General features: G+C 36.4%; 1 protein-coding gene and 1 pseudogene across 1 annotated transcript in view; one reads left to right on the top strand and one right to left on the bottom strand.

Moving 5' to 3' along the window:
• PIK3C2A (phosphatidylinositol-4-phosphate 3-kinase catalytic subunit type 2 alpha) overlaps positions 1-14532 on the top strand; it is a 121846-nt gene that overhangs the window by 85158 nt on the left and 22156 nt on the right. Inside the window, exons 14-20 of the mRNA XM_047070483.1 lie at positions 4354-4465; positions 4851-4996; positions 6593-6781; positions 7423-7516; positions 8034-8128; positions 8479-8659; positions 13241-13345. Of these exons, the coding sequence (XP_046926439.1) occupies positions 4354-4465; positions 4851-4996; positions 6593-6781; positions 7423-7516; positions 8034-8128; positions 8479-8659; positions 13241-13345 (922 nt within the window). The remainder of the gene's footprint in view (positions 1-4353; positions 4466-4850; positions 4997-6592; positions 6782-7422; positions 7517-8033; positions 8129-8478; positions 8660-13240; positions 13346-14532) is intronic.
• Positions 11887-12605, bottom strand: LOC124504991 (peptidyl-prolyl cis-trans isomerase NIMA-interacting 4-like; annotated as a pseudogene).

Below are 14532 nucleotides of genomic sequence, written 5' to 3'. Positions count from 1 at the left end.
TCTCTCTCTCTCTCAATCTCTCTCTCTCTCTTTCTCTCTCTCTCTCTCTGCCCTTCCTTGCCTTGCGCTGTCTCTGTCTCTCTCAAAATAAGCTTTAAAAAAAAAAAATTTTTTTTAACGTTTATTCATCTTTGAGAGACAGAGACAGCATGAGTGGGGAAGGGGCAGAGAGGGAGACACAGAATCTGAAGCAGGCTCCATGCTCCGAGCTGTCAGCACAGAGCCCGACGCAGGGCTTGAACTCAAGAACTGCGAGATCATGACCTGAGCTGAAGTCGAACTCTCAACCGACTGAGCCACCCCGGCACCCCATAAATAAGCTTTTTAAAAAAATAAAAATAGGGCAGCCTGGGTGTATCAGTCAGTTAAGCATCCATCTTTGGCTCAGGTCATGATCTCATGGTTCATGAGTTCGAACCCCACGTCAGGCTCTGTGCTGACAGCTGAAAGCCTAGAGCCTGCTTCAGATTCTGTGTCTCCCTCTCGCTCTGCCCCTCCCTGCCTGTTTGTCTGTCTCTCTCTCTCTCAGAAATAAACATTAAAAAAATAAATAAATAAAAATAAAAAAGAATTTATGTTTAAGGTACAACTTGTGTACAATCTGATGAAGTCACTCTGAGGAAAGCCAGAAAACTTAGAGGCATTTCAGTCAGCATCAATAACAAATGAGGTCTTAACTGAAATCATCGATTTTAAGCCTGTGTTTCTCAGTCTTGGCACTAATTGATATTTTGGGCCGGATCATTCTTTGCTATGGGAGACTGTCCTATGCATTATGTAGAATGTTTGGCAGCATCTCTGTCTTCTGCGTGCTATTTGCCAATAGTACTCCCTAGTTACCAACCAAAAGTGTCTCATGTCCCCTGGGAGCAAAATCACTCTTGGTTAAAAACCATTAATTTACACACTGATTATCAGTGGTTGCTTAAAACCATTAAGTGATTCCCTTTTCTGGAACTTTATAATGTATAGTTTAGACTGTGCCTGAACTAACTGATTACCTTAACTTCACAGAAAGAGAGATAAACCAAACAGTGCGCCTCTTTACGGATATAATACAAAGTAGTATATAACACTACCTTTAAAGAATTAAGTATTCTTGCCATATAACTAAACCTAAATCAGATCAAACCTCTAGATCTAACTACTATTTTATGAAAATATAGGAGATAAAGGGACATCCTAAATGACACCAGAGGAATACAATCAGTAAAATCCAGGATATAGAAAATTCTTAGAACAAAAGACCTGGTTTCTCCAATAAATGGCAGAGGATAAACAAAAGAATGTATAGTTTAAAATAAGAGTTAGCAGACCTTTTCTGTAAAGAGGACCAGATAGAAGTAGTTTAGGCTTTGCAGATCATAATACAGTTGACGCTTGAACATTGTGGAGGTTAGCAGTGCCTTCCCCCTCCCCATGAGGTCAAAAACCTGCATGTAACTTTGACTTCCCAAAAACTAAACTAGTAGCCTGCTATTGACCAGAAGTCTTATTGATAACAAATAGTCCATTAACACATAATTTGTATATCAATATATGTTACATAGTGAGTTAAAAGAGAAAAGAAAATCATAAGGGAGAGAAAATTTATAGTACATTTATAGTACTGTATTAAAAAGAACACTTTTTTTAAGTTTATTTTGAGAGAGAAAGAAAGCTCGAGCAGGGGAGGAGCAGAGGGAGAGAAAGACTCCTAAGCAGGCTCAGTACTGACTGTGAGTCCGATGCAGGGCTCAATCTCACAAACTGAACCGTGAGATCATGACCTGAGCCGAAATCAAGAGTTGGACGCTCAATCAACTGAGCCACCCATGTATCCAAGTACTGTATTTATTGAAAAAATCCATGTATAAGTGGACCTGCACGGTTCAAGGGTATTATTCACGGGTTAACTGTAATCTCCATCACAAAAAGCAAAAGCAGCAAGAGACAATATGTTAATGAATGAGTGTGGCTTTGTTCTGATAAAAGTTTATTTACAAAACCAGGTGACAGGCCTGAGTTAGACCCTTAAAATATACTTAGAAAGACATCAACAGGGGGTGCCTGGGTGGCTCAGTTGGTTAAGCGTCTGACTTTTGGTTTTGGCTCAGGTCATGATATCACAGTTTTGTGGGTTCAAGCCCTGATTCTGCTTTGTGCTGACAGAGGGGAGCCTGCTTGGGATTCTGCTTGGGATTCGCTCTCTCCTCTCCTGCCCCTCCCCCGTTCACACTGTCTCTGTCTCTCAGAAATAAACATAAAAAAATTTTTTTTAAAAGACATCAGTGAAATGCAAATGTTGTATCTTGTTTGGATCCTTATTCAAACCACCAACTGTAAAAAAATAGCTTGTGAGACAATCAGGGAAATTTGAATACTGACTAGATAGCAATGATTTTAAGTAATTATTGTTAATTATTTTAGGGGTGATAATGGTGTTTACTTATTTTAAAATAAAAGTGTTTATTGTTTAGAGATATATAAAAGTATTTACAGATGAAATAATAGGATCAGAATTTGCCTTAAAATAATCTAGTTAAGGGTGAGGGGTAGATCTGAAGAATATAAAATGTAATGTGTCAGAGATTTAAAGGGTTTTAATCTATAAGAGAAAACTGGAGTCTAGTTTTGGAAAGGAGACTTGCTGTTTGGATAAAATGAATAAAGTTTGAAGTTTATTTTATATTTCTACTTTAATATATCTCATATTATGTTTCAGATTTCTTCTATGTAAACATATATTATTGTCTTGTTGGTAACTGTTTTTAATTTAAGTGGGCCGTAAAGTGGTGGAACACCTGAGTGGCTCAGTTAGTTAAGTTGAGTGTCCGACTCTTGATTTTGGCTCAGGTCATGATCCCAGGGTTGTGGGATTGAGCCCTGTGTCGGGCTCTACACAGAGCATGGAGCCTGCTTGGGAATTCTCTCTTTTTCTCTCTCTCTGCCCCTCCCCTGCTCACACAGGAGCTTTTTCTCTATCTCTCAAAAAGTAGGCCATAAATTATAGTCTAGGGCAAGTGTCAACATATTGCAGCACACTGCCTATTTTTTGTAAATATAGTTTAGTTAAAACACAGCACACATTTATTTATGTATTGTTCAGGGCTACTTTTGTACTGTAACAGCAGAGTTGAGTCTCTGCAACAGATTGACCCAAAAGGCCCCAAATATTTGCCATCTGGCCCCTGGCACAGATACAACTTCTCATCTAAAACGTTTAGTGGCTTTGCTATGAGGTAGGTATTGGTTTTCTTGCCATGTATTTTTGTTTGTTTGTTTGTTTGTTTTTTGTTTTATTTTAGAAAGCTCAAAGTGGGGAGGAGGGACAGAGGGAAGGAGAGGGAGAAAGAGAGAGGATCCTAAGCAGGCTCCGTGCTCAGCACAGAGCCCGATGCAGGGATTGTGACCTGAGCCAAAATCAAGATTCAGATGCTCAACAGACTGAGCCACCCAGGTGCCCCCCCCTCTTTTTAAAAAGCTTCTTTATTGGGGCGCCTGGGTGGCGCAGTCGGTTAAGCCTCCGACTTCAGCCAGGTCACGATCTTGCGGTCCGTGAGTTTGAGCCCCGCGTCAGGCTCTGGGCTGATGGCTCAGAGCCTGGAGCCTGTTTCCGATTCTGTGTCTCCCTCTCTCTCTGCCCCTCCCCCGTGCATGCTCTCTCTCTGTCCCAAAAATAAAAAAAAATAAAAAACGTTGAAAAAAAATTTTTTTAAAGCTTCTTTCTTTCTTTCTTTCTTTCTTTCTTTCTTTCTTTCTTCATTCATTCATTCATTTTCAGAGAGAGAGAGACAGAGACAGAGACAGCGTGAATGGGGGAGGGGCAGAGAGAAGGATACAGAAAATCCCAAGTAGGCTCTGCACTGTCAGCATGGAGCCCCATATGGGGCTTGAAACCATGAGTTCATGACCTGAGCTGAACATCCTCCCCCCGCCCCAACCCCTGCTTTTTATTGGCATGTGGTTTTGTTCTTAGGGCAAAAGTCAGGGAGCCGTTCTGTAATCCAAACTGGTATCTTGAGATGTATTCCATTGTAGATGATCTTCAAAGACTATCCTTCACCTTTCTATTTATAAAAGCTGTTTTGGGGGCAGATGACATTTTGTGTTCTATCCATAAACCCATTCATCCCAAGATACATTCTTTCTTTCTCCTCTCCCTTTGTTCCACCCCCCACGCAGTACATTTACCTACCTACAGTATTCATACACTGTGGAGAGTGATTCTGATATGTTCTTAAAGATGATACTCTTTTTATCAAATGTATGCTTGGTGTTTAGATACCAGCATTTAAAATTCATTACCGTGTGATGTGAGTTTTTAAGTTTTTAAATGAAAACTACGGTATTCTTCTGTTTATATTCATGAAGGTTTTTAACATGTGGAACTAAGCTTCTATATCTTTGGACTTCGTCACATACAAATCCTATTCCTGGAACAATACCCAAAAAAGGGTATGTGATGGAAAGAATAGTGTTACAGGTAATGGTACTTCTTGATACATGGAGAGATTTAAATTTAAATTTCTTATTAAGATGTATATGTGTACCATTATTTGGATTGTTACTAAAGTAGCATAATTGATCTTGTTTGATCTTATGGCTTATCTTCTATTTAAATGTTAATAAACCATTTCCTATTTCTGAGAAACAGTAAAAAGTGTACCCATCCCAAGCAGTATATGTGCTTTTGAGAATTACCAACGATGGCAATCACTTTCAACAAAAGGACAGAAGCATTAATTCAATATTCAATGTAATAATCACCCTGGTGGCTAAAAAAAATCAGTTTTTTCAAAGACAAATTAATGTGGGAGATATGTGGATTATTTCGCTTCAATCTCATCAACTTCTGTTAAATTTTTAAGGTTGATTTTCCTTCTCCTACATTTGATGTCATTTATACTACTCCTCAAGTTGACAGAAGCCTTATACAGCAACACAACTTAGAAACATTGGAGAATGATACAAAAGGGAAACTTTCTGATATTCTTCATAGAGACTCATCACTTGGGTATGCTCGTTTGATTTTTGTTTTGCCTGGGTATTTCTTATAGTAAATTTCAAATTAATATTTTATTAAATGCCCTGATTTATTTCATGATTTAGCAATGTTCTTGGTATGGGAAGTTTTTTGTTTGTTTTTAATTACATAAAAAGACCGTATGACTACATAAGACTTTAGAAATGTGTTCAAGTCAAATTTACACATGATCAAAAGGCAAACAACATTGAGAACTAAATTTACCATAAATATCAGTAGATTAATTTTTAAATATATAAAGAACCCTAAAAAATATATATGAAGAAACTTTTCAATAGAAAACCAATAACTTAGTAGTAGACAAAGAATATGAGTAGATAATTTTTTGGAAAAGAAATAACAATGCCTTTTAAATATCTAAAAAGATGTTTTACCTCTCAGTAATGAAGGAAATGAAAATTAATACAAGATAACATTTTATACACATCACTTGGTTGAAAAATGTCTCACTATATAAGCGTTAGTGAGGTTATCAAAAAACGGGAATTATACTGTTGGCTAAAGGGCTTTTGGAGAGCACTGTGGCAAAACCTATAAAAGGTTACAATGTATGTAGTTTGTAACCTATCAGCTACACTTCCAGTTAATTATATACCTTAGAGAAAATTTTTATGTTTGCGTATGGACTCAAGAATATTCATTGCAGTATTTATTTGGATTATTGTGAGAGTGACAGGGAATGTCCATCAATAGAGGTTTAATTATGGTATATTTATCCAATAGAGTACTGTGTAACTATTAAGAATGAACTTATAGTTATATGTAATATGTAAGATATGTTAAATGAAGAAAGCAAGGAGCAGAGTAGTGTATATCGTGTGTTACCACTTACATAAAGAAAAAAAAAGCATATATACCTCTGTATATGCTTCTATACAAATAGACTATCCCTGGAAGGATGTGCACGCTTATTAGTTGCCACTGGAGGAGAGCTGGAAGGAGAGACTTCACTGTGTACCTTTTTGCAATATTTGAATTTTTTTCAGTACTCCACACGAAATGAATACATCAGTAAATGTATACACAAAAGTAGATGGATGGGTGGTAAAGTAGTGAAATATTTTGTCACATAAACATTTGTTTTTAAGACTAAGTCTCCAAAACAAGTACTTCTTATTTTTAATATTCCTCATTTGAACTGAATAATCATCTTCTAAAATCATCTTCTAAAATAGCATTTTTTTTTGCATGACATTTGATTTTAGTTGTATAAAATGGATGAAATCCTTGCTTTCTCTTAGCATGGGTTCTGCTTATTCAATTCTGATTTCTAGTCGTTGGCATCTGGTTAGAGCCCAATAATATTTTTATTGTACTGAATTATCCTTCATTCTCATAACTAAGACTCTTTTATCAAGACACAATGATTTCTTTCTATCCCCCAAATTAGGGTAAATTAGTGGTGTTTGCTGTACATTGCATTTTTCTATTCCAAGTTAGTATTAATGATTCTACCAAGAAGTGGCTGTCCTAAAATGAATAAATTTCTCCTTTGTATTTTTAATCATTGAAATTATAGCCATCATTATGATATTGAGAAGTAATTTAATTCTATTATATATGCAGACTTTCTAAAGAAGATAAAGCCTTTTTGTGGGAGAAACGTTATTATTGCCTCAAACACCCAAATTGTCTTCCTAAAGTACTAGCAAGTGCCCCAAACTGGAAATGGGTTAATCTTGCCAAAACTTACTCACTGCTTCAGCAGTGGCCTCCATTGAACCCACTGACTGCATTGGAACTACTTGATTCAAAGTAAGTTAACCATGACTGAATGTACTTGTTCTATTCTGTTGTTGTCTGTTTTTCCAGTAAGGTGTATTAAGTTGTAGGACATGAAAGCAATTCAATATAAATGTGTAAATGTATATTTTTGCAAACATATTTTCTGTGTTGAGGTTCTTAAAAAGAGATGTCACGGGGTGCTTGGTTGGCTCAGTTGGTAGAACATGGGACCCTTGATCTCAGAGTTCGTGAGTTTGAGCCCCATATTGGGTGTAGAGTTTACTTTAAAAAAATAAAAAAGATGTCATTTAAAACTAATCTAAAGAGAGAGTTGTAAATTTTTAATAATCTGTTATATTTTTTATGATGTGGGTCAAAATTTTCATAAGGGTAAGGTTTGTGAACAGTCCTGAATTTGAATTTTTATAGTACAGTAAGATTTTCTTCCTAAAATAAAAAAGAAACACATTGTTTTTTGGGTTTTTTTTTGGGTGCAAAAAAGATGGTTTTATTACAGCACGTGTACAGAATCTATGAACAGAAAAGGCTGCTAGAACACATTGCTTTTGAATAAAGAGCTATTTGAGTATTCTTTGTCAGGTATAGATTAAGATTGTGTTTCAGGAAATATAGATTTTCATCAAATCTTGATTTTTGTGGTATTTGTCTAGATTTGCTGATCAGGAAGTGAGGTCCATAGCTGTGACCTGGATTGAGGCCATAAGTGATGATGAGCTTACTGATCTTCTCCCACAGTTTGTGCAGGTGAGTTTTTTTTTTTTGTTTTTTTTGTTTTTTTTTTTTTTACTAGGTTGCCTGCCCACCTTACTCCACCCATTTTTTTTATGAGTAGGGAACTTGCTAAAGCATCCCCCTTCTGTTTTGATTAAAAGTACTTTTGTGGGAAGGTTGAAGTACATTACATTTGGATATAGTATGAATTTTTTTCCCACTGTTGTTAGCTGCCCCACTTGAATATTATATGTACCTGGATTTTTAATTCTCAGATTTTTAGATTCTCAAACAAACCAGGCTTGAGCTTTTCTTTAATTTTTCTTTCCTAGCCATTTAAATATAGGTAATGAATTATTGTTCCCAAATCTACACTTTTCTGCTTGATTTCATTAATTTAGCCTAAGTTAATTCACTTTTTCATTTTCCAGTGTTACCTTAAATCAACAAGACTAATACTTGCTTTTTATAGTTTCTCCTTTGATAATTTTATCCTGATAATGGAGTATGGGTTTGACAACTAGTAATTCTTACTTTCTTTCATGCATAGGCTTTGAAATACGAAATTTACTTGAACAGTTCATTAGTGCGCTTCCTTCTGTCCAGGGCATTGGGAAATATACAGATAGCACACAATTTATATTGGTAAGATTTAAAATTTTTTAAGTAATTTATTTCCATTCTTAGTATTTGTAAAGATGATATACTTTGAAAGTCTAAATGGTATGCTTAGACTACTTATTGTCCATACCAGATGTTTTATTGAAGGCATTACAAAGCTAAATTTTATGTCCTTAGAAATAAAACCAAAAATAACAAGACTCTTTATTGCAAAGATATTTGGCATGTTAGAACTCCATAATAATGAATAAGTTTTTACTTGTTTATATAGCTTAAAACAAATTCTCGATACCAAAAAATGAACCTAAGTTGATTTTTGAGAAGCACTTACCCAGTTTTCAGAAGTGGCTGACATAAATATTTTGCTGTATTAGGCTCCTCAAGGATGCCCTGCATGATGCACAGTTTGGTGCCCGATATGAACATGTTTTGGGTGCTCTCCTCTCAATAGGAGGAAAAGGACTCAGAGAAGAACTTTTGAAGCAGACAAAACTTGTACAGCTTTTAGGAGGAGTAGCAGAAAAAGTAAGGCAGGCTAGTGGATCAGCCAGACAGGTATGTACCCGTAAGTGGGAATATAAATATTTCAATGTTAAAGGATCTTTACACTGCTGATGAATTGTTACTCTTTATCAGTAGACATCCAGTAGAATCTAATTACACCTATGCTGTTTTGAACAGATAATTCAAAGGTTGTTTAAAACCACAGGGAAAGATTTTTGCAGTCTAACTCAGAAAATCAATGATTTTTAAAAATTTATTATTTTTTTTAGTTAAATTTTAGTTAGTAACATATAGTGCAATATTTGTTTCAGGAGTAGAATTCAGTAATTCATCACTTTGATACAATACCCAGTGCTTATCACAACAAGTGCCCTCCTTGGTACCCAATTACCTACCTAGCCAATCTCCCTCCTCCATCAACCCTCAGTTTGTTCTCTGTCATTAAGAGTCTCTTGTGGTTTGTTTCCCTCTCTTCCCTTCACTGCCATTCCCATATGATCATCTGTTTTGTTTCTTAAAATCCACATATGAGTGAAATCATATGGTATTTTTCTTTCTCTGATTGACTTAATTTGCTTAGCATTATACATTCTAGCTCCATCCATGTCATTGCTGTTGGGAATGCAACCTGCTGCAGCCACTCTGGAGATGAGTATGGAGGTTCCTCAAAAAACTAAAAATGGAACTACCCTAAATCTAGCAATTGCACTATTATGTATTTACCTAGAGGATACCAAAATACAGATTCAAAGGGGTACATGCACCCCAATGTTTATAGCAGCATTATCAACAATAGCCAAACTATGGAGAGAGCCTAAATGTTCACTGACTGATCAATGGATAAAGAAGATGTGGTATATATATTTACCATAGAATATTACTCAGCCCCCCCAAAAAGAAAAATCAGGGGCGCCTGGGCGGCTCAGTCGGTTAAGAGTCTGACTCTTCATTTTGGCTCAGGTCATGATCTAGTAGTTTGTGAGATTGAGCCCCCTGTCGGGCTCTGTGATGTCAGCATGGAGCCTGCTTGGGATTCTCTCCCTCTCTCTCTGCCCCTTTCCCACTTGCTTTCTCTCTCTCTCTCTCTCTATCTCAAAAGTAAACAAACATTAAAAAAAGTAATGCAAGTATGAGTTGATGCTGATGTTTAAAAAATCCAAATAATAAAGAGGTTAGAGTGGGAGAGAGCCAAAGCATAAGAGACTGTTAAAAACTGAGAACAAACTGAGGGTTGATGGGGGGTGGGAGGGAGGGGAGGGTGGGTGATGGGTAATGAGGAGGGCACCTTTTGGGATGAGCACTGGGTGTTGTATGGAAACCAATTTGTCAATAAATTTCATATATATAAAAAAAAAAAAGAAAAAAGAAAAAAAAAAAGAAAAAAAAATCCAAATAATAAAGAAGCTCATAGAATAAAAAATTTTTAATTAAAATTTTAAATTAATTTAATTTAAAAATTAAAAAATTTCCAGTTTCATTTTCTGTTAGGTATCTATTATTCATAGTTTGCTTTATGTCCCTTCTGGTCTCTTACATGACTTTACACATATATACATACAAGTACATGTATAAATGTTTGGAGTTTTTTTGTTTTTTAAAAACATTTTTTATAGAAACACACACACGTACTGTTATTGAGGTAAAATTCACATAACACTCATCACTTTAAATCATTAGGTTTTAGTACATTCACAGTGTTATACAACCACCACCACTAATTCCAGAACATTTTCATCATACCAGAAAGAAAGCCTATACCCACTAACCTCTCAGTTCTCATTCCCTCCTCCTCCCAAGCCTTAGTAAGCATTAATCTGCTTTCTGTCTCTATGGATTTAACTATTCTGGACATTTCATTTAAGTGGAATTACACAATATGTGGACTTTGTGTCCAGTTTCTTTCAATTTGCCAATTTTTTCTTTTCCACTCCCCCCAATTTTTTAAATGTCTATTTATTATTGAGAGAGACAGAGTGTGAGTAAGGGAGGGGCAGAGAGAGCAGGCTCCAGGCTCTGTGCTGCCAGCATAGAGCCCAACATGGGGCTTGATCAATGATATCATAACCTGAACTGAAACCAAGAGTTGGAAGCTTAACCAACTGAGCCACCCAGCCGCCACTACCTAATATTTTCAAGGTTTCATATATTCTAGCATATATGAGTACTTCGCTCCTTTTTATAGCTAAATAATGTTCCATTGTGTGAATAATACCACATTTTGTTTATCCATTCATCAGTTGATGGACATTTGGCTTGTTTCCACTATTTGGCTATCATGAATAATGCTGCTATGAATGCTTGTGTATGTTTTTATTTGAACACCTCTTTTCAGTTTACCTAGGAGTGGAATTACTGAGTCATAAAGCAATTCTGTGTTTAACTTTGTGAGGAACCAACAAACTTTTATATGAAGCAGCTTCATCATTTTATATTCCTACTAGCATTGTATGAGGATTCCAAGTTCTTCACATCTTCACCGTGTGTTATTTTCTGCCTTTTTAAAAAAATTATAGTCATCTTAGTGGGTGTGAAGTAGTATCACATTGTTGTTTGACTTGCATTTCCCTGATTAATGATTTTGAGCACTTTTTTATGTGTTTGTTTGCCATTTGTATATCTTCTTGGGAGAAATTTCTGCCCGAAGAGTTTTGTGTGTATATATGTATTTATTTACTTAGAGTGTACATGAGAGTGGGGGAGGGGCAGAGAGAGGGGGAGAGAGCGAATCCCAAGCAGGCTTTATGCTGTCAGTGCAGAGCCTGACATGAGGCTTGATCTCATGAAACCTGGAGCCATGAAATCAGCTCATGATGTGAGCTGAAATCAAGAGCCGGTTGCTTAACTGACTGAGCCACCCAGGCACCCCTCCCCCCTTTTAATTAATTGGTTTGTCTTTTTGTTTTTGAGTTGTTCCTTAAACATTTGGGATATTAGACCCTTATTGAAGATACTGTTTGTAAATATTTTCTCCTGTTCCTTGAATTATCTTTTTATTTCCTTGATGGTGTCTTTTGCACAAAAGTTAATAATTTTATGAAGTTTATTTTTGTTGCTTGTGCATTTGATATCTAAGAATTTGTTACCAAATCTAAGGTCACAAAGATACACACCTATGTTTTCTTCTAAGAGTTTTATAGTTTTGCTCATATGTAAATCTTTGATCCATTTTGAGTATTTTTTAATATGCTTTGAGATAACTCATTCTTTTACATGTGATTATCCAGTTTTCCTAGCACTGCTTGTTTGGGCTTTTTTCCCCCCCAGTGTTTCGCATAGTTTTATTTTCTCCCTTCAACCATAATAATATATTATCTTCACTGGAGGGTTTGTAAACACAGGCTTATTCAGCCCATTTACAGGCAAGGCAAATGCTACGTGTTACAATGTTCCCACCATGGAACCTCTGGTCATCCAACCCAAGTCACCCCCTTGCCTGTCTTTATCTTCACTATACTCTGTGACCACTTCATTGAGTCTCATTCCAGACTGTAAGTTTTCCATGGTTTCCATGATTTTCCCATGTTTTTCACACAGAATGTGTCTGACCTTTACTGAGTTGCCACCATCTTTGGGACCCTGAGACTTCTTGTCAGAACTGTCACTCCCAGAGGCTGCTCCCCACTTTCCCCACTTTCCTCCCTTTCCTGGAACTGCTTTTTCCCTTGGGCAGCATCTTCGAAACTTCCCAGCATCATTTGTTGAAGAGACCATTCTCTCCCACGAATGATCTCAGCATTCTTGTTGAAAATCAGTTGACCGTAGACATACAGGTTTATTTCTGGACTCTGAATTATATTCCATTGATCTATGAGATTATCCGTATGCCATACTGTTTTAACTACTGTAGCTTTGTAGTAAGTTTTGAAATTAGGAAATAGGAAATATGAGTCCTCCAACTTTGTTCTTTTCCAAGGGTGTTTGTTTGTTTGTTTTGGGGGGGGATGCTATTCAGAAGTCCCTTGCAATTCTGTGTGAGTTTTAGTACCATCTTGTACATTTCTGCAAAAAGGAAGTTGGAATTTTGATAAGAATTGTGTTGAGTCTATAGATTAATTTGGAAAACACTGCAGTCTTAATATTGTCTTCCACTTCATGAACACAAGATGTCTTTTTGTTCATTTAGATCTTTAATTTCTTTGGGTAATTTTACTTTTTTTTTTGTTTTTTGTTTTTTGTTTTTGTTTTTTTTTTTACTTGGAGAATTTGTGTCAAGACATATAGTTACACTTCATGTTTTTTTATGGGTACATAATAAATTAATTCTTTGGGAACTTCTTTTTGGCCATTTGACAGTTGGACATTTTAAAAATTGAGTGGGTCCAGGATACATCATAATATTTTTGTCTTAAAAATAGATCTTCATTTTCTTTAATTTTTTTTTAATGTTTATTTATTTTTGGGACAGAGAGAGACAGAGCATGAATGGGGGAGGGGCAGAGAGAGAGGGAGACACAGGATCGGAAGCAGGCTCCAGGCTCTCAGCCATCAGCCCAGAGCCTGACGCGGGGCTCGAACTCACAAATCGTGAGATCGTGACCTGAGCTGAAGTCGGACGCTCAACCGACTGAACCACCCAGGCGCCCCTGATCTTCATTTTCTTTATGTACTTATAGTATCATTCTCTTTTCCTAGGTTGTCCTCCAAAGGAGTATGGAACGAGTACAGTCCTTTTTCCTAAGAAATAAATGCCGTCTTCCTCTCAAACCAAGTCTTGTTGCAAAAGAATTAAATATTAAGGTGACACATAAAATGCTTATAAGTTCATATTGTATTTCAAAATAATTTGTAGGAAGAAAGCAGATGGGCAGATATGCTTAAAGCAAATGAGGATAAAACCTTCATAGGTTGGTTATATAGATATTTATGGATGTCTGTTTATAAGATCCATCTTTATATCAGTAATGTTTACTTAATCACCATTCCTAAAAGAAAAAAACAATATAAAATTATTTACTCTCTCGAAATTTTTAAAAAATTTTCTTAACATGTATCCATTTTTGAGAGAGACAGAGCATGAGCTGGGGAGGGGCAGAGAGAGAGGGAATCTGAAGCAGGTTCCAGGCACAGAGCCTGACATGGGGCTCTAACTCAAGAACCACAAAATCATGACCTGAGCCGAAGTCAGGTGTTCAACCGACTAAGTCACCCAGGCACCCCCATCTCAAATTATTCTTTACTATGGTACCTTGGAAGCATATGTTGTAATTCAGTCACAAATAGGCATTTTCTTTTCCTCCCATGTGAATGGTCAGTTAGACTCTTCCCAGGTTTATAAAACTTTTTAGAGCCATCAAAAAGTAGTTGAGTAATTATCAGAATTGAGCAAAAGCAGCGAATTCAGCAAAGGCAACCAATTAATGTCTGTGGTTTTGAAAGGCTAGGGTTTAAGTATCCATAAAGGAGTCTTGGATTTGATTTCTTAAGTTGATACATGGCTACTCTTTACTGAAATTTAACCATGGGTGCCTGAGTCGTATGTCATTGACGAGGGTCATGTTAGGGATGGGTCACATTTTCTCCTTGGGTTTTGTTTGTTGTTTCCCTTAATTGGTCTGTCTTTTTTTTTTTTTTTTTTGATGTATGTTTATTTTTGAGAGAGAGAGAGAGACAGAGACAGAGCACAAGCTGGGGAGGGGCAGAGAGAGAGAGGAAGACAGAGCATTAGAAGACAGAGCACCTTAGAAGCTCTGTGCTCTCAGCACAGAGCCTGATGTGGGGCTCAAACTCATGAACTGTGAGATCATGACCTGAGCCAAAGTCAGATGCTTAACTGACTGAGCCACACAGGTGCCCCTAATTGGTCTGTCTTAAATTAGTTTTTTTAACCAGTTTGATTTTAAAATAAGGTTTGCTCTTTGCTAATGAAATTTTAAAATTTAGTGTCACTATTTGATTGCATGGCTAATTATTAATTATAAGAGCAC

The sequence above is a fragment of the Lynx rufus genome, unplaced genomic scaffold (genome assembly GCF_022079265.1).
Source record: "Lynx rufus isolate CCGP_SWC_20201006 ecotype Redwood Valley unplaced genomic scaffold, mLynRuf1.p SCAF_9, whole genome shotgun sequence".
Classification (NCBI taxonomy): domain Eukaryota; kingdom Metazoa; phylum Chordata; class Mammalia; order Carnivora; family Felidae; genus Lynx; species Lynx rufus.
Note: the sequence above shows the minus strand (reverse complement) of the source record. Positions and strands in the feature narration are given on the sequence as shown.